Below are 27612 nucleotides of genomic sequence, written 5' to 3' on the forward strand. Positions count from 1 at the left end.
TGCACTTCACCCCAGCTGCCATTTGCCTTTGGTAGCTCACTTGATTTCATCCTTCAGTTCCTGAGTGACATTTGAATAAGATGACTGTCATCCTGGTCAGTGGATAGTCGTTTTTGCCCTCTGCCAGTCTATAGATTTGTTGTGCCCAATTTCTGCTGCTTGACCTTGTTGTAATAGACTGCATCTTAGAATTTTTAAGGATGGAGGCAACATGACGCTCACTGTGTCCCTCTGCTAGTAAAGCCTGAATAGAGCCCTTCTTTTCCTCACTCAAGACTTTTCTTTTCAACTCCTTTGGCATGGTTAAAAGTTATTTTTTCATTCCTATTACTTTTGGGATATTACTAGCACTTGTTTTGCCATCCAGCTTGTCCTATTGCAAGAGGATTGTGAACACCACAACAGTGTTTTTCATACTTTCCTTCGTTAAATAAGATTTGGTTCAGGTGATCTCCTAATCCGAAACGCATTAAGTAGAATGATGTGTACTCTGGTTGGAATTCAACTAACACTGGAATGGAATGGCTGTCAAACATGTAAAGAAGCTGATTTTTATAAAACTGTGCAGTGGTCTCTTAATTTTTGCCAGAGCTGTATATGCAGGTGGGTAAAGGAATTGGCTAATCATCAGGAAACAAATAGGGATGAGAGCACCCATTGAAGTTCGGGTTTTGGTACACGACCCAAACTTTTTCGAAAGTTCGGTTGGCGTACCAGAAATGTACCAGAACATGAACCCCATTGAAAACAATGGGACCTAAACTTTTGAGCTGGAAAATCTCTCTCTCTCTTCAATTGACTTCCCCCATAGCTCTAAACATTGCAATGGACTTCTGGGGGAAGTCTGTGTTCAGCATTTAGCACTGAACACTAGGGTTGAGCGACTTTTCATTTTTTGAGATCGAGTCGGGTTTCACGAAACCCGACTTTCTCAAAAGTCGGGTCGAGTGAAATCGGCCGATCTTATTGAAAGTTCGGGGTCGGGGATCGGCCAAAACACGAAACCCAATGCATTTCAATGGGGAAGCATACTTTTTTAATATTTGCTTCAGCGCGATAATGTTGAAAAGCCGGTAATTCAATTGCCGGCTTTTCATTTCTCCTGCCTAAACCCGACATGATATGAGACGTGGTTTGCATACAGTAAACCATGTCATATCCCCCTTTTTTTGCATATTCCACACTACTAATGTTAGTAGTGTGTATGTGCAAAATTTCGGCGCTGTAGCTATTAAATTTAAGGGTTAAATCGCGGAAAAAATTGGCGTGGGCTCCCGCGCAATTTTCTCCGCCAGAGTGGTAAAGCCAGTGACTGACGGCAGATATTAATAGCCAGGAGAGGGTCCATGGTTATTGCCCCCCCCCCCGTGACTAAAAACATCTGCCCCCAGCCACCCCAGAAAAGGCACATCTGGAAGATGCGCCAATTCTGGCACTTGGCCACTCTCTTCCCACTCCCGTGTAGTGGTGGGATATGGGGTAATGAAGGGTTAATGCCACCTTGCTATTGTAAGGTGACATTAAGCCAGATTAATAATGGAGAGGCGTCAATTATGACACCTATCCATTATTAATCCAATTGTTTGAAAGGGTTAAAAAACACACACACACATGATTAAAAAGTATTTTAATGAAATAAACACACCGGTTGTTTTAATATTTTATTGCTCTCTCAATCCATTTGAAGACCCTCACTTGGCAAAATAATAAACCCACAATATACATACCCTCTGATGAACTGTCACGTCCCACGAGGTAATCCATCTGAAGGGGTTAAAATATTTTACAGGCAGGAGCCCTGCTAATGCAGCTGTGCTCGTGTCTGTAAGCCCCGGCGAATGAAGGAAATGTAGGTCAATGACCTATAGTTACCTTCAGTCGCGGTGATGCGCCCCCTGGTGGATGTCCTCATATGACCTGGAGCGTAGGAAAAAGTTCCCAGGCTGCAGTTCATGAGGACATCCAGCAGGGGGCGCATCACCGCGAATGAAGGAAATGTAGGTCAACCTTCAGTCGCGGTGATGCATTTCAGACTTTTTTCTGCTGCAGCCCATTTTATCTTCTGTGGGTCATGGTTGCGAACTGCAGAATCTATACCTGCTCTGGATATTAATGTAGCCGTCCTGCAGAATAGCACATAGTAGGTGTGTGTTGGGGATCTGCAGCAAGGCAGTTTATGTTTGCCTCTCTCTTCATTATCACTGCACCTCCTTTTACCCCATTACAGGTTGCCATTACATAATGTTAATATGCTGAGTGTTTGTTAGTGGAGGTCAGATTCGGTGATGCCCAGGTGTAGACCCAGTAGATGGGAGCATAACGGCCTGTCACAGAGGCTCAAAGTAGGCATGGTCTCATGCACTTCTCTAATGTAGTGTGAAAGCAGATTGAAATCAGTGAGAGACCCAGCCATTTACTGGTCATTAACTCTAAACGAAGAGAGACCGGAATCATGGACTTGTACGATAGTCACAAAATGCTTTACAAAGGTGAACTGCCAAATGTGTACCGGTGCCCTGTGAGAAGGTTCAGCTGCCATCACACACCAAACATCCCTCCATCACCGCGAATGAAGGAAATGTAGGTCAATGACCTATAGTTACCTTCAGTCGCGGTGATGCGCCCCCTGCTGGATGTCCTCATGAACTGCAGCCTGGGAACTTTTTCCCACGCTCCAGGTCATATGAGGACATCCACCAGGGGGCGCATCACCGCGACTGAAGGTAACTATAGGTCATTGACCTACATTTCCTTCATTCGCCGGGGCTTACAGACACGAGCACAGCTGCATTAGCAGGGCTCCTGCCTGTAAAATATTTTAACCCCTTCAGATGGATTACCTCGTGGGACGTGACAGTTCATCAGAGGGTATGTATATTGTGGGTTTATTATTTTGCCAAGCGAGGGTCTTCAAATGGATTGAGAGCGCAATAAAATATTAAAACAACCGGTGTGTTTATTTCATTAAAATACTTTTTAATCATGTGTGTGTGTGTTTTTTAACCCTTTCAAACAATTGGATTAATAATGGATATGTGTCATAATTGACGCCTCTCCATTATTAATCTGGCTTAATGTCACCTTACAATAGCAAGGTGGCATTAACCCTTCATTACCCCATATCCCACCGCTACACGGGAGTGGGAAGAGAGAGGCCAAGTGCCAGAATTGGCGCATCTTCCAGATGTGCCTTTTCTGGGGTGGCTGGGGGCAGATGTTTTTAGCCACGGGGGGGCCAATAACCATGGACCCTCTCCTGGCTATTAATATCTGCCGTCAGTCACTGGCTGTACCACTCTGGCGGAGAAAATTGCGCGGGAGCCCACGCCAATTTTTTCCGCGATTTAACCCTTAAATTTAATAGCTACAGCGCCGAAATTTTGCACATACACACTACTAACATTAGTAGTGTGGAATATGCAAAGAAAAAGGGGATATGAGATGGTTTACTGTATGTAAACCATGTCTCAATATCCTGTCGGGTTTAGGCAGGAGAAATGAAAAGCTGGCAATTGATTTACCGGGTTTTCAACATTATCGCGCTGAAGTAAATATAAATATATATATATATATATATATGTGTCTCTCTATGACATATATATATATATATATATATATATATATATATATATATATATATGTATATATATATAACGAAACCCGACTTTGGAGCTAAGATCGTGTACCGCCGACCCGATCCCAGAGTGGGATCGGGTCGGGTTTCACGAAACCCGACTTTGCTAAAAGTCGGCGACTTTTGAAAAGTGACGATCTGTTTCGCTCAACCCTACTCAAACACTAAATGTCTGGGACAAACCCTGAACTTTTAAGTTTGGGTTCATTTATCTCTAGAAACAAAGAGTCGTTGTAAAGGGTACATTCTCTAAATGGGATAGAGTCAACAGTGGGGTAATGCAGGGATCAAAGTTAGTTACAATTATTTTTATTCTCTTTATTAATGTAACCCTTTGGATGAGATGAGATGGGATGAGAGGGAAGTGTCAGTCTTTACTAATGACAACATTTTTGTAGAATAATAAAAACTAAGCTAAACAGTGTAATATTACAGAACTGTCTAGATCAAATTTCTAAATGGGCAAAAGCATTGCAAATTTTAATTTTTATACATTTTAGAGCAATCCACCAATATTGGACTTATCATATGGCTGTATATATAGCCACAATTCCAAAAAATTTTGGGACGCTGTGTAAAATGTAAATAAAACAAAAATGCAATGAAGGAAATATCTGATAACCATATTTTATTTACAGCAGAAGAGAGAACATATATCTGAATTAAAAACAAAAGTTATTTAGAAATTAATGGTAGCTACACATCTAAAAAAAAAGTGGGACAGGGTTAAAATAAATAAGCTGGAAGAGGTACTAATGAAAAATTGCTGGAGTGTCAATTTTTACTTAATCAGCATGACTGTACAGAGCATGTTAGATTGGCAGAATATCTCAGAAGCAAAGATGGTCAGAGGTTCACCAATATATGAGCAGCTATGTATAAATTGGTGGAACAATTTCAGAAAAATAATCCTCCAAGTACAATTAGAAAAAATTTGAATATCATTCCATCTACAGTAAACAATACTATAAAAAGATTCATGGATTCTGGAGAAATCCATGTTCACAAGGGACAAGGTCTCACGAGCGATAACATCAGTAACTCAGTAATGTCATCGTTCGTAAGACATCACCGTGAGGAACCTATGAGAAGTCAATCTCAGAATGGCGCTCCATAGGTTGCACTACAGAATCGGTGGATGACATGAGAACGCCATGGATTACAAATTCGTGAGTGAGGGAGTGATTTTCTTCTTTATATTTCTTTACCTCTCTTTTTACGTCTTTCAGGTTCTTATTTATGGACAACTTTGGTTTCAGTGGAGTATGTCAGAATCCATGCACTAGATATTTTTTTTTAATAAATTCGTGAAACAGGGCTAGAGTTGAAGGGTGCTTTTTAAAATGAAATTTTTGTATACGTATTTTTTTCTTTTAACTTACTGGGTTAGTAATGAGGATATCTGATAGATGCCTCTCCATTACTAGCCCCTGGGCTTGATGCCAGCTAACCTTCCCAGCCTCTTAATATAAGCCCCTAGCTGTCTGCTTTACCTTGACTTGTTATAAAAAAATAAGGGGGACCCAATGTTGTTTTTTTTGTATTATTTATTTGACTAAATAAGGCTAAACATCCTTTAGTGCCACCTGAAAGGCACTTGCCAGTTTATTATATGCAGGGGGTTTGTGACATTTAATATATACAGGACATCTATCCATTCTATTCTGATGGATCGGGCTGTGAATTTAATGTACTTGGCTGATATAATGTCTAATTTCCTTTGAGATATGTGCGTAAAAATCGTACAGCGCAAGTATGGTCTGTGTGTTATCTGATTTTTTTTATCGCACCCATGGACTTGCATTGGCGAGTGCAATCCGATTTTCACATCCAATCACAGCATGTTGCAATTTTTTTCTAGTCTGATTAGAGCGGAGGAAAAATTCACAGATGAGCACTGACTCATTTTATATCATTGGTCAAATTGAATGCGGCATCAGGGGCTTATTTACAGCATTCTGTAATGCTGTAGATAAGCCCCCGATGTATCCTGAAAGATGAGAAAAAGAGGTTAGATTATACTCACCCAGAGGCGGTCCCGCTGCGGTGGGCATCGCGGTCCGGTCCAACGCCTCCCATCTTCTTACGATGATGTATTCTTCTTGTCTTCACGCTGCCGCTCCGCCGCAGGCGTACTTTGTTTGCCTTGTTGAGGGCAGAGCAAAATACTGCAGTACGCAGGCGCTGGGCCACTCTGACCTTTCCCTGCGCACTGCAGTACTTTGCTCAGCCCTCAACAGGGCAAAGTACGCCTGCGCCGGAGCCGCAGGGTGAAGACAAGAAGAGGACGTCATTGTAAGAAGATGGGAGGTCCCGGGCCGGACCACGACGCCCATCGGAACAGAACAGAAATAGGACTGCCCTTGGGTGAGTATAAGCTAACCTCTTTTTCTCATATTTCAGGATACATCGGGGGCTTATCTACAGCATTACAGAATGCTGTAGATAAGCCCCTGATGATGGTGGGCTTAGCTCATCTTTGATTTTGGGAGTGACAGGTTCCCTTTAATCTAAGTTAGCATTGAAGAAATAAATGCACATGCTGAAAAAAACATCATTTGTATAGCGAAACTTTTTTTTGTCAAAGAAGTTGCTTCATAAAATTTGAAACATATTAATTTATACTTATATAATGAACAAAAAGGAAATCTGCCAATATACTTTCTTATTATAAATTTACAGTGCATCATACTTTGGTAATGATGCCATTTGGAGGTTTCATGGTTCTATTATTTATTTGCTCCATAAGCTAGAATTATGCAAGTGATGTGTGCAGTACCATTTGGGTAATATTTTAACAGTATTACTTTCTATTAACACCTTTCCGAAAGGTGATAATGGCCCCAGACAAGTTTTAAGTCTATGCTAGTTGGTAGGAACTGCAAACTATAAGCGTTGAAAGGAAGGTGCACCACCCCGTGTTAACACAGGAGAAGTGAAGAGCACAGTGAAGAAGACTGGGCAGCCCATAATTTGGAAGCAGGGTAGAGCTGCAGTCAAAGAGGAAGAGATTTTTGAGACTCCCGGAATCTCTAGAGAAAAACCTACATTCCAAAGACATACTGATAGGGAATTTAGATTGTGCGCCCCATCGGGGACAGCGATGATAATGTGTGCAACCTGTAAAGCGCTGCGGAATATGTTAGCGCTATATAAAAATAAAGATTATTATTACATTAATAGACTAGTGAAAGAATGCAAGGCTTCAAGTGGCGAGGGAAGTCAATGCAGAAAGAAAAAAGTAAAGTCTCGTGTAATGGCAAAGAGTGTGAAAAATGCTGTAGAGGCAAAACAGTCAAAACTAGCTAGTAAAAATCTCAAGCATAAGACATAATGGTCAAATCTTTACCTGTGGGATAAGTTGAGTATTCAGCAACCTTGCAACTGCAATTGAAACTTCCGAATAGCTATCTCCGATGACGGCTTTTACCTTGGGCATATAATTAGAGTAATTACATTTGAATGCCAGCTGCTCCACAGAAGTGTTGTATGTAGACAGGAAACGTAATGTTGCTGCCATAGCCAATGTAGTTTCTGAGCAAGTGTCATAAATTTCATATCCAAGTTTTATACCAGGTATCAGTGATACATTATTTACCATCTCTATAGCGTGAGCCATGGAGAGCAATTGTAAGAATCCTTGCATCTCAAATCTGTAAAAACAGAAAAAAAATGTAAAAGTCAATTGCATGTGATCATTGCATGACCAAAGTAAGTGTAGAAGATGTGGCTTACACTTGAACCAAACTTACTTTGAGAGATACTGACAATGGGAGTACATATATAAAGTAATGTCGACTTTACTGGCACCCATCTCCTTTTACAATATAGTAATCTGTAATGGTTATAATGTCCCAAGAAAGTCAGTTCCTTTACTATAGATATGTATATATACTGTATTGTAAGGTAACAGGTTGTGAATGGGACGTGTGACTTCCCGCGGTGCCGAGTCTTGGTGATGTAGGACTCGGAGAAGCAGGCTCCAGCACACATAGTGCTGAGAGGTGTGATAATGGGCCTGGATTATGGGTCCAGTTTTTCCGAGCAGCAGAAAGAGCTGGGTGGATTCAGCTGCTCACTTACCTCCAGTCTAGGTCTTGGAATGTCAGATTCTTAGAAAAAGCCGGTATACCGGTGAAACGTTCATCGGGACAGGACAAAGTTCATTTATTTCAGTTCTTCGATAAAAACTCGTATATTATATAGAGTCAGAGTGATCTATTTCAAGTGTTTACTTCTGTTAATGTTGATGATTATGGCTTTCTGTATCAATACTTTGTAGCGTCACCTTTTGCTGCAATTACTACTTCAAATGTTTTGGGGTATGTCTCTATCAGTTTTGCACATCTAGAAGTTAACATTTGCCCATTCTTCTTTGCAAAATAGCCCTAGCTCCGAGAGATTGGATGGAGAGCATCTGTGAACAGCAATTTTCAAGTGTTGCCACAGATTCTAAATGGTGTTTGCGTCTGAACTTTGATTGGGCCATTCAAACTCATGAATATGATTTGATGTAAGCCATTCCATTGTAGCTATTGCAGTATGTTTAGGGTTGTTGTTCTGCGGGAAAGCAACATTATGTCCCAGTCTCAAGTCTTTTGCAGCCTTCAACAGGTTTTTCCTCCAGCATTGGTTTGTATTTAGCTCAATTCATCATCTCATCAACTCTGACCAGCTTCCCTGTCCCTGATGAAGAAAATCATCCCCACAGCATGATGCTGCCATCAACAGGTTTAACATGAGGATGGTTGTTCAAGGTAATGTGCCTTGTTAGTTTATCACCACACAGGATTTTGTTTTTAGCCCAAAAGGTTCTACTTTGGTCTCATCTGGCCCAAGCACCTTCGTCCACATGTTAGCTGTCTCCCCTTCATGGCTTGGAAAGGGAATTGGGTGAGATCAGTTTCAGTTAAAATTTTTTTTTTTACTGCCAATTCTATTGGAGAATTAATGGAGCCAGGGTAATTACTACTGTATGGGTGCATGAAGGAGACACTACCTTTATGGAGTCATAATGGGGGCAATGTTAACATGCAGAATCACAGAGGATAATTTCATATAGTAATAGTGCTATCCGTTGTGCCTTTTTGTAGTAATATAGCACAATAGATTTACTATTACTATACGATGGCTAGGGGTGCATCTATAATGAGGCTAGTTGAGCCCTTTGCCTCAGGCGGCAGTAAGTCCATGAAGACAGGGGGCAGCAGCGCGGTGCCACCCCCTGCAGTCAGATAACTTGGTGCCCTGCTCCTGCGTGCATTGCTTTGTGTTGTCAGTGAGTCAGAAGAGCAAGCTGTGGTCGGGACTTGGGAGGGAGGAGGCTGCCTGCTTGCACTTTCACATTTAATACAGCAGCAATTGACTCTGCCTCCTCTGCATCTGCCCCCTCCAGCCAGGGAGTGTGAATGATTGGTCCATCTGTGAGTCATTCTACCTCTCTGCATCAAGTGACTGGGTCTGTGTTCATCAGACTCCAGGTGCTGTATATGGGGGTGCTATGCTGTATATAGGGGGTGCTGTGGTGTATATGGGGGTGCTGTGCTGTATGTGGTGGGTGCTGTATGAGCTGGGTGTTGTATGTGGGGGTTCTCTGTTGTGATCCTAGTGGTAGAGGATCGCAGAAGTTCCAGCTAAGTCCGCAAACACAAAATCTAGCTCATAGGGAGGTGGTAACTTGGCTGACCGTATATCTGATCCTAGCACAACAACTAAAAGTAGCCGGGGAACGTACCTACGTTGATTCTAGACGTCTCGCACCAGCCGGAGAACTAACTAACCCTTTCAGAGGAAATAAGACCTCACTTGCCTCAAGAGAAAGGACCCCAAAGTTATACAAGCCCCCAACAAATAATAACGGTGAGGTAAGAAGAAAAGACAAACATAAGTATGAACTAGATATAGCAAAGTGAGGCCCACTAATTAATAGCAGAAAATAGGAAGAGGACTTATGCGGTCAGCAAAAACCCTACAAAAATATCCACGCTGAATATCCAAGAACCCCCGCACCGACTAACGGTGTGGGGGGAGAATATCAGCCCCCTAGAGCTTCCAGCAAAAATCAGGAATCACATTGTAACAAGCTGGAACAAAATAGCAGTAATGCGAATAAACAAAAATAGGAAAGCAGGACTTAGCTTATCTTGCAAAAAGCAGGAGACCAGGAGACAGGAGCAAACAGACATAGACTGACTACATCGATTCCAGGCACTAGACTGAGTTTCCAGGAAGTCTAAATAGGAACACCCAAGGCCTAACGAACCAGGTGGGTACCAACCTGGAGAAAGACAATCCAAGTGTCATACCGCTAGTGATCACAAGAGGGAGCCAAGAAATACAGTTCACAACAGTTCTCTATGTGGGAGGTGCTGTATGTGGGGGTGCTGTTCTGTATATGAGGGATCCTGTTCTGTATATGAGGGGTCCTGTGTTGTATATGGGGGTCCTGTGCTGTATATGGGGGTCCTGTGCTATATATGGTGGTCCTGTGCTGTATTGTATATAGGGGTGCTGAATATGGGAGGTGCTGTGCTTTTTAATGGGAGTGCTGTGCTGTATATGGGGGTGCTGTATATGGGGGTGCTGTATTTGGGGGGTGCTGTGCTGTATATGGGGGTGCTGTGCTGTAAATGGGGTGCTGTGATGTATTTGGGGGTGCTGTGCTGTATATGGGGGTGCTGTATTGTATATAGGAGTGCTGTGCTGTATATGAGGGTGATGTGCTGTATTTGGGGGTGCTGTGCTGTATATGGCGGTGCTGTGCTGTATTGTATATGGGGAGGCTGTGCTGTATATGGGGGTTCTGTGCTGTATATGGGGAGTGCTGTATATGAGGGATGCTGTGCTGTATACAGGGGTTCTGTGTTGTATATAGGGGTTCTGTGCTGTATATGGGGGTGCTGTATATGGCGGTGCTGAATATGGCGGTGCTGTGCTGTATTGTATAAAGGGGTGCTGTGCTGTATATGGGGGTGCTGTGCTGTATATGGGGGTTCTGAGCTGTATAAGTGGGGTGCTGTATATTGGGGGGTTCGGTGCTGAATATGGGGGTGCTGTATAGGGAGGGTGCTGTATATGGCAGTGCTGTGCTGTATTGTATATAGCGGTGCTGTGCTGTATATGGGGGTACTATGCTGTATGTGGGGATGCTGTGCTGTATATGGGGATGCTGTGCTGTATTGTATATAGGGGTGCTGCATTGTATATAGGAGTGCTGTATATGGGGGTGCTGTGCTGCATATGGGTGTGCTGTGCTGTATTGTATATAGGGGTGCTGTGCTGCATATAGGGGTGCTGTGCTGTATATGGGGATGGTGCTGTATTGTACATGGGGTGCTGTATATTATATGGAGGGCTATGGGGGATGCATTATAGTATATGGAGGGCTATGGGGGATTCATTATAGTATATAGAGGGCTATGGGGGATGCATTATAGTATATGGAGTTCTATGGGGGATGCATTATAGTATTTGGAGAGCTATGGATGGTGCATTATAATATATGGAGGACTCTGGGGTTGCCTTATAATATATGGAGGATTATGGGGTGCATTGTAATATATGGAGGACTATGGGGGTGCATTATAATATATGTAGAATTATAGGGTGCATTTTCTATGGGGTTGCATTATACTATATGGAGGGCTATGGGGGTGCATTATAATATATGGAGCCAATTATACTACATGAAACCATTATATTTGTAGGGCTCTGTGGGGACATGATAATACTTGGAGGGCTATGAAGGCACTGCCGGCATCTCCATCTTGGGAAGTTCTCCACACCCAGCTTATGCATAGTATTAGATGGCCATGGTAAGTTGCTTTTTGAATTTTTTCTGTGGTTTAATAATGAAGGCTATGAGGAAACCTTTATACTTTTCGGAGGGCGATTTGAGGGCTGTGTTGGGGGCCATTATACAGTGTGAAGAGATGTAGGGGCCATTAAACTGTATGTGGGTCCATTATACTACATGGATGGTTGTGTGGGGGTCACAGTTGGGAATCATACTGTGCCGGAGTAGTTGACGGGGAGTACAGTAGGGTCATCATGCTGTGTGTGTGGAGGGTCCTGTGGAGTAATTCACTGTGGGGGGATCACAGTGGTTTTGGGACACTTTTGTTGGCATCACACTTAAGGGTAGCCAGGGCCCCAGGCTGTTCAGACACTGTGGGCCCCCAGTCATGTGACGGGGTCATGTGATGGGGTCATGTGACGGGGTCATGTGACGGGGTCATGTGACGAGGTCATCATATACCTGAACCAGATTATTCCAGAAAAATAGTTGTTGTGTGAAACTGTAACCTGTCAACATCCATTGATCTAGTCAATTTACCCTTCAGTTAGGAAGAAGAAAAAAAAAACCAATACTATCACCATGAGTGCCAGTATTCACAGGAGATCTGTACTTAGTATGCAGTGTGTGTATAGAGGTAATACAGTGATCACCGATGACATTGTACACAGGACCTCTGTATATAGTATACAGTGTATAGTGTCAGTGTATAGGTAATACTGACTCACCAGTGACATCTCTAGGTGAAGTCCTTCATCTTTCATCCAGCACAGACCGCCATCACTTCATCCAGCCAGGACTCGTCTCTGCAGGAAATAACACAGTTATCTCGAGCTCCGCTTGCAGAACACATTACTTAATTTTTCCCAACTTCTTCATTACACCACATGAAGAAAAAGAGGCAACATAGTGTCACTCTACACAGCAACAGGATCGCCCCCCCATTTAAAACAGTGTCATCAAAAAATAAAATAAATACATCACTGCCATAATAATATCCCTTAATTAGCCCCTATGGTAATAATAATATCCCCCATCCTGACCCCGTGTATCTTATTCCTGGCTCCAGCCATATGTTCTCCCATCTTGTCCTCATGAGTATACATTCTGCCCCATATGATCTCCCCATCCTGCCCCATCAGTCTCCATCGTATCCATCCTGCCCCATGATCCTGCGCAATCTGTCTCCAATCCTGCCCCATGTCTTTCATTCTGCCCCGTGTCTCCAATCTTGCCCCATATCTACATTCTGACCATGTCTCCAATCCTGCCCCATCTGTCTCCAGTCCTGTCCCCATTCTGTCCAGCATCTCTGCCCCCAGTGTCCAGCATCTCTGCCCCCAATGTGTCCAGCATCTCTTCCTCTAGTGTCCAGCATCTCTGCCCCCAGTGTCCAGCATCTCTGCCCCCAGTGTCCAGCATCTCTGCCCCCAGTGTCCAGCATCTCTGCCCCCCAGTGTCCAGCATCTCTGCCCCCAGTGTCCAGCATCTCTGCCCCCAGTGTCCAGCATCTCTGCCCCCAGTGTCCAGCATCTCTGCCCCCCAGTGTCCAGCATCTCTGCCCCCAGTGTCCAGCATCTCTGCCCCCAATGTCCAGCATCTCTGCCCCCAGTGTCCAGCATCTCTGCCCCCAGTGTCCAGCATCTCTGCCCCCAATGTGTCCAGCATCCTGCCCCCAGTGTGTCCAGCATCCTGCCCCCAATGTCCAGCATCTCTGCCCCCAATGTCCAGCATCTCTGTCCCCAATGTGTCCAGAATCCTGCCCCCAATGTGTCCAGCATCCTGCCCCAGTGTGTCCAGCATATGGCCCCCAGTGTGTCCAGCAATCTGCCCGTGTCTCCAGCATATTGCCCCCAGTGTGTCCAGCAATCTGCCCCAGTGTCTCCAGCATCCTGCCCCCACTGTGTCCAGCATCTCTGCCCCCAGTGTCCAGCATCTCTGCCCCCAGTGTCCAGCATCTCTGCCCCCAATGTCCAGCATCTCTGCCCCAGTGTCCAGCATCTCTGCCCCCAATGTGTCCAGCATCCTGCCCCCAGTGTGTCCAGCATCCTGCCCCCAAAGTCCAGCATCTCTTCCCCCAATGTCCAGCATCTCTGCCCCCAATATCCAGCATCTCTGCCCCCAATGTGTCCAGCATTCTGCCCCCAGTGTGTCCAGCATCCTGCCCCAGTGTGTCCAGCATATTGCCCCCAGTGTGTCATGCAATCTGCCCCAGTGTCTCCAGCATATTGCCCCAGTGTGTCCAGCAATCGGCCCCAGTGTCTCCAGCATATTGCCCCCAGTGTGTCCAGCAATCTGCCCCAGTGTCTCCAGCATATTGCCCCCAGTGTGTCTCCAATCCTGCCCCATGTCGTTAATTCTGCCCCATGTCTCCAATCATGCCCAGTATCTACATTCTGCCCATGTCTCCAATCCTGCCCCATCTGTCTCCAGCATCCTGCCCCCAATGTCCAGCATCTCTGCCCCCAATGTCCAGCATCTCTGCCACCAATGTCCAGCATCTCTGCCCCCAATGTCCAGCATCTCTGTCCCCAATGTGTCCAGAATCCTGCCCCAATGTGTCCAGCATCCTGCCCCAGTGTGTCCAGCATATTGCCCCCAGTGTGTCCAGCAATCTGCCCCAGTGTCTCCAGCATATTGCCCCCAGTGTGTCCAGCAATCTGCCCCAGTGTCTCCAGCATCCTGCCCCCACTGTGTCCAGCATCTCTGCCCCCAGTGTCCAGCATCTCTGCCCCCAGTGTCCAGCATCTCTGCCCCCAATGTGTCCAGCATCCTGCCCCCAGTGTGTCCAGCATCCTGCCCCCAGTGTGTCCAGCATCCTGCCCCCAATGTCCAGCATCTCTGCCCCCAATGTCCAGCATCTCTGCCCCCAATATCCAGCATCTCTGCCCCCAATATGTCCAGCATTCTGCCCCCAGTGTGTCCAGCATCCTGCCCCAGTGTGTCCAGCATATTGCCCCCAGTGTGTCAAGCAATCTGCCCCAGTGTCTCCAGCATATTGCCCTAGTGTGTCCAGCAATCGGCCCCAGTGTCCAGCATCTCTGCCCCCAATGTGTCCAGCATCTCTGCCTCTAGTGTCCAGCATCTCTGCCCTCAGTGTCCAGCATCTCTGCCCCCAGTGTCCAGCATCTCTGCCCCCAGTGTCCAGCATCCTGCCCCCAGTGTCCAGCATCTCTGCCCCCGATGTGTCCAGCATCCTGCCCCACTGTGTCCAGCATATTGCCCCCAATGTGTCCATTAATCTGCCCCAGTGTCTCCAGCATATTGCCCCCAGTTTGTCCAGCAATCTGCCCCAGTGTCTCCAGCATCCTGCCCCCACTGTGTCTAGCATCCTGCCCCCAATGTCCAGCACCTCTGCCCCCAATGTCAAGCATCTCTGCCCCCAATGTGTCCAGCATCTCTGCCCCCAATGTCCAGCATCTCTGCCCCCAGTGTCCAGCATCTCTGCCCCCAATGTGTCCAGCATCCTGCCCCCAGTGTGTCCAGCATCCTGCCCCCAATGTCCAGCATCTCTGCCCCCAATGTCCAGCATCTCTGCCCCCAATATCCAGCATCTCTGCCCCCAATGTGTCCAGCATTCTGCCCCCAGTGTGTCCAGCATCCTGCCCCAGTGTGTCCAGCATATTGCCCCCAGTGTCTCCAGCATATTGCCCCCAGTGTGTCCTGCATCCTGCCCCCAGTGTGTCCAGCATATTGCCCCCAGCGTGTCCAGCATATTGCCCCCAGTGTGTCCAGCATCTCTGCCCCCAGTGTGTTCAGCATTCTGGCCTGGGCCCTCCGGATTGCCGTTCGCAATAAAAAAACAAAACAAAACGAGTTCTCCTCACCTGTCCGTGCTTCTTTGGCGAAGCTCCCTCCAGCAGCGCGCACTCGCCGGCGACTGACAATGACATCAGACGCTGGCGACGTGCGCGCTGCAGCTGATGTCAGCTGCCAGCCTCCAATTGGCTGGCGGCTGTTAACTATTGATGTGCAGGCGCGCCCACACGTCAATAGCGTTAAACTGCCACCGCACCGGTAGGGGCCCAGTGAACAGATGAGACAGGGCCCGATGTGGGCCCCCTCTGCCCACCGGGCCCATACGCCAGTCAGGGCAGTAATGCCCTGATGGCATCGGTCAATCTGAGCAGTTGCCCAGGGCCCCCCCACACCACTGGGCCCTGGGCTACTGCCCAGATTGGCCTCATTATAATCTGCCACTGATCACACTTTATGGGGGCAATGAAAGAAAGAAAGAGGAATCTAGGGGCTTCAATAGGAGAAAAATTACTTTGTAAAGGCAGCAAAGACGTGAGATATTATGTGACCCAGCCAAATATTTTTTTTTTAGGGGGGCCCCAATTAGAATTTCTGCTATGGGGCCCCATGATTTCTATGTACGCCCCTGGTGCAGGATGCATTGTCCCTTTCACATATGCCTCTTCTGCAGGACTGATTGCCTATAACTTACACACCAGGTCCATTGCTGCCCCTCGGTACATACAGTCATTCTAGCCATGTTCCTCCCGTGCAGCGGTTGGACGGTGGAGCTCGTCCCTCTACCCGCTCCCACATCCCTTGGTAAACCCCATTGGAAGGCCCCTGCTATTAGCTCTGGACAGCAGTGAATATTAATTTCTTTTTAAATAGCGGACACTTTGTTAGCCTCAGCAGCCGGCTTCCTGCAGCTGCCAGGCGTTCCGTTTGCCCGCTATTTAAGGGAATAAATATTCACGGCTCTCCACTCCCATAGGTGTGGAATTCCCTTTAGTAGCGGGTACATGTGAATGCCCAGCAGGTGCATGAAGCCGGCAGCTGCAGATGACACTGTGTGCGCTGTTAAAGAGCAATGAATATTCACTGCTCTCCACACACATAGTCCAGGTCTAAGTATCCCGGCAGTTGTCCTTCAGCTTGTAAGCAGCGCATGACGTCACTGCCATTCTCTGCTTACAAGCATAAAGCAGCTTCTGACATCGAAACAAGACGTTGCGAGGGAGCGAAGGAATGTAAGTATAATGGTTTATGTTTTTTAATGTGATTCTGATGGGCCATGCATACCAGGATTGGGATGGGGGTCAATCATACCAGGACGGAGATGGGAGCCTGCATACCAGGATGGGAATGTGGGACAATCATACCAGGATAAGGATGGGGCCATGCACACCAGGATGGTGATGGGGGCCCTGCATACCAGGATAGGAATGAGGGGGACCATGCCTACTAGAATAAGTATAAGGGGGACATGCCTACAAGGCTAGGGATGAGAGGGCCATGCATACCGGGATAGTGTTGAGAGTCCATGCATACCAGGATAGGGTTGAGGAGGCCATGCAAACCAGGATAGGGATGAGGAGGTTATGCATACCAGGATGGGGATGAGGGGACCATGTATACCAGGATGGGGATAAGGCCATGCATATCAGGATGGGATGGGGGCCATGCATACCAGGATATGGATGAGGGGGCATGCATACCAGGGTAGGAATGAGGGGTCCATGCATGCCATGATAGGGATGAGGGGGGCATGCATATTAGGATGGGGATGAAGGGACCATATATACCAGGATAGGGGATGTTAATATACTGTAGAATTGACCACATTTTTTGCTTCAATTTTTTTTCTTCTAATTTCCTCCTCGAAAACCTAGGTACGTTTCATGGTCCAGTGCGTCTTATAGTTCGAAAAATATGGTATATTCAGAAATATACCTGGCTACTACATTTCCTCTCTGCTGACATCCCCACTATCATTATGGGTGATCTCAATATCCCCATTGACACTTCCACCTCAGCTGCCTCTAAACTTTTATCACTGACTGCCTTCTTTGGCCTCACTCAATGATCCTCTGAGGCCACTCACGAAGATGGCCACACGCCGCGTCTGCTCCTTTACTAATCTCACTAACTCACCCCTCCCCCTGTCTGACCACAACCTAGTAATTTTAGCATTACACAGAGTTTAAGAGGCAAATGAAAGTACATTTAGCAATAATTTTAATTTTGGTGCAGTCTTCCACAACAGACTGTGAGGAATAAGTGTCACCATGGTCTTTCTGGTGAAGGCCACAAGAAAAAAGTGTGACAAGCCCTGGACTAGGGTTCTTTAGATGGTCATGAGAGTATTGATTGTGCATTGGTATAAAAAAGTAAAGAGGATGCCGGATAAGCAATGACAAATATATCTGTGCATTACTTTTTTAAGAGATGAGTTGTGGATGGAAGAAGTTATGGTGGACTAAGCCAAATTGATAAGAAAAAGGTAAATATAATGACTCCAATCAGAGATAACATCACTGGTGAGTCACTGGAATTAACTATTCAGTATACCCTTACCGGGTTGTAGGGATTTGTACTCATTCAGCTGCTGTTGAGGTCAGCACACGGAGCAGTATTGCTGAAACGCCCAGTCAAGTTTATTCAACCTTCATAAACTGCACAGGATAGCAAACAAAAAAACAGCCTTTTCTGGCACAACATGAAAACACAAAATAAAAAGTCCATACAATACAGTGGGTCTGCCCACTCAGGATAGTGTCTAGTTCTTTGGGTCTTAGCACAGACCAACACACAGGAGATTCACTCATCTCCAGGTCCAGACACTGGATGAGACCAATCACAACAAACCGTGACGTAATTTCAGGTCCTGAATGCCTAATTCTAGGCATTCAGGATTTGAAAATTACGTCACGGCTTGTGATTGGTCGCGTGCCGCCCATGTGACCGCGACGCGACCAATCACAAGCCGTGACGTAATTTTCAAATCCTGAATGTCTAGAATTAGGCATTCAGGACCTGAAATTACGTCATGGCTTGTTGTGATTGGTCGCGTCGCGGTCACATGGGCGGCACGCGACCAATCACAAGCCGTGACGTAATTTTCAAATCCTGAATGCCTAGAATTAGGCATTCAGGACCTGAATTTACGTCACGGCTTGTTGTGATTGGTCACGTCGCGGTCACATGGGCGGCACGCAACCAATCAGAAGCCGTGACGTCACGGAAGGCAGTAAAAGCGCGCATTTTAAGCAAAGAAGGCTGCCGGTTCCCTCGGTAAGGTCCAGGCTGCGTCGGAGAGGTGAGTATATCCCTATTTTTTATTTTAATTCTTTATTTTACACATTGATATTAATCCCGATACCGATTCCCGATATCACAAAAGTATCGGTTCTCGGTATCGGAATTCCGATACCCGCAAGTATCGGCCGATACCTGATACTTGCGGTATCTGAATGCTCAACACTAGGGTTGAGCGAAACGGGTCGGCAATTTTCAGAAGTCGCCGACCCCTGTGTGGGGTCGGCCATGAGGTCGGCGATCTTCTGAATCTGGAATCGGAATTCCGATACTGATTCCCGATATGTTTAAGATATCGGGAATTGGTATCGGAATTCAGATTTAAGTGTAAAATAAAGAATTAAAATAAAAAATATTGCCATACTTACCCTCTGACGGGCCCTGGTACTAACCGGGAACCTTCCTTCCTTAGAATCAGCCTTCCAGGACCTTGCGGTGACGTCGCGGTAACGTCGCGGCTTGTGATTGGTCGCGCGGCCCCCATGTGACCGCTCGCGCGACCAATCACAAGCCGCGACGTCACCGTGACGTCACCGAAGGCCCTGGAAGGGCTGATTCTTAGGAAGGAAGGCTGTCGGAAAGAAGCAGGGCGTGTCCGAGGGTGACTATATACCTAATAGGAATATACTCACCCTCGGCTTCGTTCCGGCAGCCTTCCTTCCTAAGACTCAGCCCTTCCAGGGCCTTCGGTGACGTCACGGTGACGTCGCGGCTTGTGATTGGTCGCGCGAGCGGTCACATGGGGGCCGCGCGACCAATCACAAGCCGCGACGTCACCGCGACGTCACCGCAAGGTCTTGGAAGGCTGATTCTAAGGAAGGAAGGTTCCCGGTTAGTACCAGGGCCCGTCAGAGTGTAAGTATAGCGATATTTTTTATTTTAATTCTTTATTTTACACTTAAATATGGATCCCAGGGCCTGAAGGAGAGTTTCCGCTCCTTCAGACCCTGGGAACCATTGGAAACCCAATGCACTGCATTGGGTTTCGAGTTTCGGCCGACCCCGACCCCGACTTTTTTATAGGATCGGCCGATTTCACTCGACCCGACTTTTGAAAAAGTCGGGTTTCGTGAAACCCGACCCGATCCTATAAAAGTAAAGGTCGCTCAACCCTACTCAATACTAGTGAGCAGTCATTCCCAGCCTTTTCTTATGACTGCTCGTAAAACCTATCCCTGGAATGGCCTAAGAACACTCTCAGCACTATATGTGCTGGAACATGCTTCAGAGCTCACATCACTGCAGCTAATAACCGCGATGACACATATCTCCCCTTAAGGACCCATCTGGCAGTCATCTTACATACCCCTCCTCTGCCCAAAGCAGTGGGGCTTTGCACCTTCTGCCAACAAACAGGGGGCTCTCGACAGAGCAAGCATTGCCATGCAGTTTCCCTGGCCTATGCACCACATGGAAGTTAAAATCCTGAAGTGCTAGAACCACCTGGTCACTCGGGCATTATTCCCTTTCGTTTCCCTCATCCATGTCAGTGGGGCATGGTCTGACACTAAATTAACCCAATCTTATAACATTTTCAAGGCAAAAACGTCTATTTCTAGAACATATGTACACACGTCCTCAAGTGATGTAATGAGGCCAGACGATATATTGCAATGTGTAAAGATAAAATACAGATCTTTATTTAGTTTATAAAAAATAAAAAAACTGAATTAAAAATACAGTGTGTCCGTAAAGTCATGGTGCACTTTTGACCAGTCACAGGATCTATTTATAGTTTACATTTTGGCGCCCTTTCTCTGGCTCAATCATATCAGACCTGTTCATGAGGAGAGGTAACAAGAAATAATCAAACTACACAAACTCATTTAAGCTGTTGCTGAGCCCCCAGTCAGATTAACCCCTGATAAACTGAACTCTGATTAATACATTGCCAGGTCTGTGACATCATGCAACCACAAGCTTATGCCAGCTGTGTGGTTTTCCATGACAGTCGAGATGTGGACGGTATAGAGGAAAGTTCAGTGTGTTCTGTGGCTCGCTAAATTCGAATCCATGACCAAAGTGCTGCGTGAATATCGGCACGTTTATAACGAAGCATCACCACATAGGAATAACATTACTCAGTGAAATGAGCAGTTGAAGGAAACCGTCACTTTGGTGGAGAAACCCTGTTCTGGTAGGCCATCAGTCAGTGACGAGTCTGTAGAGGCTATACGGGATAGCTACCTAAGGAGCCCTAAAAAATCTGTGCATGCGTGTGCTCGACAATTACACCTAAGCAAGACCACAGGTCATAAGGTGTTAAAGAAATGTCTCTGTTTCACCTGGTACAAATTGCGGCTGTTGCACACTGTCAAACCAGCGGATAGACCCAAATGATGCGCATTTGCCACAGATATGCTTCAGGAGATCAACAATGATGCAAGATTTTTGCAGAAGATTGTGTTTAGCAATGAGGCGACCTTCCATAAAACAGAGAATCACAGATGTTATTCACTCTGTTACACCAGACATCCCTACCCATGTGTGGCAAGAACTTCACTATCGTTTGGATCTATGTAGGGCAACAAATGGAGCCCACATCGAACTGCATTAAATAGGTATGAAACTGGGAGAGTTTTTCTTTTATTTGGAGCAGATTTTACTTTCTATCTTTTTTTGTTGCTTTCCAGTGACTGGTCAGAAGTGCACCATGACTTTACCGACACACTGTATATCAAGCTTATGGAACATGAAGAGGTACATGAGCATGGAAGTAAGTCATAAAAAGTAATCATACTAATATGCACAAATAATATTCCATTATAAGTTCTAATGAAAGATTTGTTTTAGCACTCAAATGAAACAATCCAGTGATGTATTAGGGTATGTGCACACGTTGCGGACTTGCTGCGGATCCGCAGTGTTTTTTGAGGTGCAGAAACGCTGCAGATCCGCAATTGATTTACAGTACAATGTAAATCAATGAGAAAAAAAAATGCTGTGCACACTTTGCGGAAAATCCGCTGCGGAAACGCTGCGGTTTAAAAGAAGTAGCATGTCACTTCTTTTTTGTGAATCTGCAGCGTTTTTGTACCCACTCCATTATAGAAAACCGCAGAGGTAAAAACCGCAGCAAATCCGCAAGAAAACCGCAGCAAAAACGCACAAAAAACACTGTGGAACTGCACAAAAAAACGCAGGTGCGTTTTCTGCCAGGAGAGACAGAATCCGCACCAGAAATTCCTAAGCCTAATCCACAATGTGTGCACATAGCCTTAATGCTATCTGAATATGCATGTAGAAGGCTATTCATCAACAATGAAATATAAAGTGCATAGTGCAGGTGTTTCAGTGTGGATTAATGAATTGGCAGGGACCTGGCTTTTGTCCGCTCAACCAGGCCTACTCCCTTTCCTCCATAAGTCCCAAAATAACGTAAAGTCCCTCCCTATTTGGCTACGTGCACACGCTGTGGATTCTGCTGCGGATTTTTCCGCAGCAGATTTGGAAAATCCGCAGTGCAAAACCACTGCGGTTTTCACTGCGGATTTTTCTGCGGTTTCTTCTGCGGATTCCTCTGCGGGTTTTCAACTGCACTTTCCTATTGGTGCAAGTTGAAATCCGCAGAAAGAAGTGACATGCTCCTTCTTTTTTTCCGCAGAGAATCTGCGCGGATTTTTCTGCATCGTGTGCACTGCGGATTTTGTTTTCCATAGGGATACATTGTACTGTACACCATATGGAAGACTGCTGCGGATCCGCAGCGTCAAATCAGCTGCGGATCTGCAGCAAAATCCGCAGCGTGTGCACGTAGCCTGCGAATAGGGTGCATCAGGTCCTTGACTACACCCACCACATGGGACTCAGTACCACATTTTGTATCTATGACAACTCGAGCCACAGAGTAGTTCTTAATGTCCCCATGGATACAGCGGATGACCACCATCTTCCCAGGAATCAGCCTATGAGGTATTGTGGCCCTCTCTAGGGTTACCAAACTACCGGAGTCCAACAGGCCAATCACTTGCACTCCGTTCACTGATACGGGATATGCCTGCGGCCCCTTCCTTGGTTGAGGAACAGCACTGCAGGCAGGATATGCAAAATACGAGCAGCGGCATCCTACGCTGCAGTCTATTGTCTCTGTAGTCATGGGGCAATGGGCGGCTATGTGTCCTGGAATATGACAACTCCAATAAATTACACTATGGGATGGGCCTTGGACAATAACTCAGTCACCTCCTGGGCTCTTGGAGGCCCCCCAGATGTGGCTGAAGTTCCTCTCTTTTGGGTGTCCACCCCCCTTTGGGAATCCCAATATGGAGATGCTAAGTCCCCTTGCTTCCTCAAGGAGCTCTCGATCTCCTGGTACCTTTTTTATCAGACCCACCAGTTCATCGGCATTCCGGGGATCTCCCTTTCAACCAAGATTGCAGCGGCCTTGGAAGGGAATGTATGAACCTGTCATTGATTATCCTCTTCACCATTTGTGCTGGGGAGGAAGGTTGTAACCATTTTTGGACCAAGAGTAGGATGTCAAACATTTGGAACCAGAGAAGTTTGTCACCACAATAGGCCCAGTGGTGCACCCGCTGCATCCTGCAAGGCCAGGTCATAATAGGCCTTCTGTGATTCACCTGTTAAATATGGCACCAGAACCTCACCCAATGCTCCAGAGGCAATTTCTCCCGCTCCGCCATCCTCTCAAAAACCATGAAGAACACCTCAACATCATCCTGCAGGGTCTTCTTTTGCAATGCTCTTCTTACCATCTTCCTGGCATACGAGTCATCACCTGAAGTTGGGGAGGAGACCGCCGGCCTCGCACGAGGTACAAGGTGAAAACACAAAGTAAAAAGTCCATAAGATACAGCTTGTTCACATGCTCAGGAGAGTGTCTTATTCTTTAGGTCTTTGAACAGTCCAACACACAAGAGATCCACACATCCAGGTCCAGACATTGAATAAGACACTCTGTCTCCAAATTATTTGCTAAACCACGCCAATGCAGTCAGGATACGTGAGCAGTCATTCTCAGCCATCTCTTATGGCTGCTCGTAAAATCCAGCCCTGGAATGGCCTAAGAACTATCTCAGCACTATATGTGCTGGAGCATGCTTCCGAGCTCACATCACCGCAGCTAATAACCGCAATGACACATATCTCCCCTCAAGGACCTGTCCGCCGGCCATCTTCCAAGGTATACAGAGTACCAGTTTAGAAGTGATATCTGTTATTTTATAGCAAAACAACTTCATCACTGAGATAACAAGGAGATCATATATTCATTTTTATGATGTGATATTTTAATTTTTATTCAGCTGCAGTATGGTGATTATACTTGGATATTTCTTTTATTAGTGACTGATCATTTAGTGACTAAACATTTGTGTTTTGTAAATGTGATATACATTCCGATCAGCCATGACCCACAAGTGTAGGACATATTTTACATTCACTTTATAGCAAGTGAGCCTGTGAGCTTTCAATGCCAGAGCTATCCTTCAAGTTCTAGACTGGCACTGCCCAGAAAAATAGATATGGAGCTTCTGGTAATTATTGAAGCCCCAGTTACAGGGGAATACCACTTTTGGCGATTCTATTCAATACCAAATGATCTGTGTTTGATATGATCCAGAAGTTTCTTTATTTTTTTTTAATGATGAAAGACTGATGTTAAAATATTGGTTGGTTCAGTTATTGTTAGTCAAATCAGTTGGCAAAAAAATAAAAAAATATTTTCATAGTTTTATATAAATTAGCAGACAAAGTGAGTTGACTAGATTCTATGCATAAGTCTACATAAATAATGTTTACCAGTACATAAGCAAAATCTTACATTTATACCCGCATTTCATAGGAACCTGTCAAGTGTAGGTACTATATTATGACTGATATTGTGTATGTCCTTCAGAATCCAGGGTTCCAAATATAATCCAATGCAGACAATCTTTGAAATTAGCAATTAGTACTAACTGAAAACAATGACATGGCTAAATCATTTTTACCTACTTCCTTATTTAGTCACTGCCAACCACCAACCAGAATAATTAATCGAGGAGGAAGTTATCAAAGGAATAACTCAAGTCATATTTGTAGGGAAATAACTATAGAAAAAAAATACAATACGGTGGATTTCTGTTATTGTAATGTGATGTTCTTTAGGTGCAAAAAGAGCAAGAAGAAAAATCTAAAAAAAACCATCAACATGACAAAATTCACGTGGGCAGTCAATAAAATATAAAAATATAATTTAATAAAAGTTGTATATAATTGAACACTAAATTGTTTCCTAGAGTCATAAAACTAAATCAACTACAATAAGAAAAAATATAACCCAGCTTATACTTTTAAATTCAATTTTCATAATTTTATGTATGTTATATTCATAATTAATTAATTTATTGATTGATTTTCTTTTTAGAACACTCACCCTTCACAGCTCTGGATAGCCGGCTTTTGGGGGTATCCCTTTGAGGAATTGATCATCTTACCATGTACTGCAAAAAGACCACCAATAATAATATCACCGTGGGCTCTAGCTCCTACAAAATCATCAGGAATCAGACAGCAGTGTAATCCACCGATCAGTATCCCAATGGAAATAGACAGTCCATACAATGCCATGTCTGTGGTTCATGCTCCGGCTTCCGGATGTGAATTCAGCTTAGTACATAGACAACTTGAACTTTAGTAGTATGTCAACTGCTAACAAGCTGGGTGAACCAGATGTACCTTGCTCAAGTTAATTCTCTTTGTTATGGGAACAGCTGCTCCTGTGTTCAGATGTGGTTTCTAATGATTCCAGATTAAGATAGCATATGCATAAAAGGTTATATGTACAAATAGCAGAACTACAGAAACGTCATAATGGCTATTGAATATTTTGGTATCTGTTGCATCTTCTGAACATTGCAGACAGTACAGTCAGAAAGTTCATCTCTCCTGTTATCTCTTTCACATTGATTTTATTGTCTCGAGGATTTGTTTGCATGCTATAAAAGTAAGTATTAGGTAAATGTACAGCTATAAATCTGAATCTGCTTAATCCCTGAAGGCTAAATGCGTGTCAATAATGTCACTCGTGTCACTGTATCAAGAGATGCCAGGCACAGAACCAGTAAGTGTATACAGTAAATATTTGTAATCTCCTTACCTATGGAGTTCAAAATATTCTACATTGTACCTGCCACTAAAATAGAAAAAAAACAACCCTTTCTTATCTAGACACAGCATATACATTATATATATATATATATATATATATATATATATATATATATATATATACAGTACAGACCAAAAGTTTGGACACACCTTCTCATTTACAGATTTTTCTGTATTTTCATGACTATGCAAATTGTACATTCACACTGAAGGCATCAAAACTATGAATTAACACATGTGGAATTATATACTTAAGAAAAAAGTGTGAAACCACTGAAATTATGTCTTATATTCTAGGTTCTTCAAAGTAGCCACCTTTTGCTTTGATGACTGCTTTGCACCCTCTTGGCATTCTCTTGATGAGCTTCAAGAGGTAGTCACCAGAAATGGTTTTCACTTGACAGGTGTGCCCTCTCAGGTTTAACAGGTGGGATTTCTTGCCTTAAAAATGGGGTTGGGACTATCAGTTGTGTTGTGCAGAAGTCTGGTGGATACACATTGTGAATGTACAATTTTCATAGTCATTAACGTTTGGTCTCTACTGTATATATATATATATATATATATATATATATATATATATATATATATATAAAAGAGTTTTTGGCAAAGCCAGCTTACCGCTTTGAAGAATCAGGAATACATCCAACCTGTGGTTACAGTTCGCACGGAAAATGGATTGGGACCTGGAGGAAGACACATGTGGTGTCGAAACATGTCATCCATAAGGGTTTTAATGTATGCAATATTATAACAGAAGAAATGAACTTTTTAATGGATAAATAAAAGGTATATTTTACTCTACCATTGGACTGATCGCTGGAGAAACAAAAATTTTCTGTTTTTTAGTACATACCGTCCTGTCTTGTTAGCTGTATAATGCAGTAATGGCTGATGGAGCATGGGAAAGCTTATTTTCTAATGGAGAAGATAATGGATTGGTAGTCTGGTCACCGGCTCCTCCATCAGCAGTCATTTTATATCTAACAAGAGAGCGGACTATGTAATAAAAGAGGGCACTGTGAATAACAAAATAGCAAGAATGCACTATGTAAGAGACAACACTGTACATAAAAAGCAGAGGAAGCTATAAAATAAGGGATGGCACCATATATACCTAGAGAAAATGGTATGTAATAAGGGATGGTGTTATATATGATAAAAGCAGAAACCGTAACTCAGGATGGTGTTATACATAATAATTGAGCACACTATTTACTAAGGGACTGTGCTATACATAAAAAGTGACTACACTATATACTGAGGGATGGTGCTATACATAATAAGTGAGTAAACTATATACTAACGGACCATGCTATACATAATAAGTGAGTACACTATATACTAAGGGACTGTGTTAAAAGGAACCTGTCACCTGTTTTGGCTGCTATAAGATGCGGCCACTGCCTTTCAGGGCTTATCTACAGCATTCTAAATGTAGATTATTATACTTAGCCGGGGGTGCGGTCTGGTACGATGGGTGTCATAGGTCCAGATCCGGTGCCTCCCATCTTCTTGCGCTGCCGCCCTCCTGCTTCATCATCGATCCCGGCATCGCTCTCCTGCACAGGCGTACTTATCTACCCTGTTGAGGGCAGAGCAAAGTACTGCAGTGTGCAGGTGCCAGGAAAGGTCAGAGAGGTCCAGTGCCAGCACACTGCAGTCCTTTGCTCTGCTCTCAACAGGTCAGAGAAGGTGTGAGGGAGGATCTAAAGTGACCTTTCACGGTTGACCTAGTGATTTCCAAATTAATCTACAGGGTGTTGCCGGCAACTGAAAATGACCAGTCGGAGACGTGTGTCTCTGTTTGGGGGGATCGAGCAGATCTCTGGCCCCCGTTTATTGTGTATCACTTTTCATAAGAATAAAAATTATACTTCAAACAATCAGCATAAGAACACGCTAACAGTTCTTAACCTATAAGAATGCAGGAACAGTCTGTACGTCAAAGTCTCGTAGAACAATACACCCTCAGTCTCATGTCCTGTCCAGGTGGTTGAAACAATCAAGGTCTCAT

General features: G+C 44.7%; 1 protein-coding gene across 1 annotated transcript in view; it reads right to left on the bottom strand.

Moving 5' to 3' along the window:
• The window catches only part of LOC143807689 (G-protein coupled receptor family C group 6 member A-like), a 66048-nt gene extending 40680 nt beyond the window's left edge, over window positions 1–25368 (bottom strand). The window contains exons 1-2 of the mRNA XM_077289519.1: window positions 24862–25368; window positions 6984–7287 (exon numbers count right to left, since the gene is read on the bottom strand). Coding sequence (XP_077145634.1) covers window positions 6984–7287; window positions 24862–25055 — 498 coding nt within the window. The 5' untranslated portion in view covers window positions 25056–25368. The remainder of the gene's footprint in view (window positions 1–6983; window positions 7288–24861) is intronic.
• Between the last annotated feature and the right edge of the window lie 2244 nt (window positions 25369–27612).

The sequence above is a fragment of the Ranitomeya variabilis genome, chromosome 2, assembly GCF_051348905.1.
Source record: "Ranitomeya variabilis isolate aRanVar5 chromosome 2, aRanVar5.hap1, whole genome shotgun sequence".
Classification (NCBI taxonomy): Eukaryota; Metazoa; Chordata; class Amphibia; order Anura; family Dendrobatidae; genus Ranitomeya; species Ranitomeya variabilis.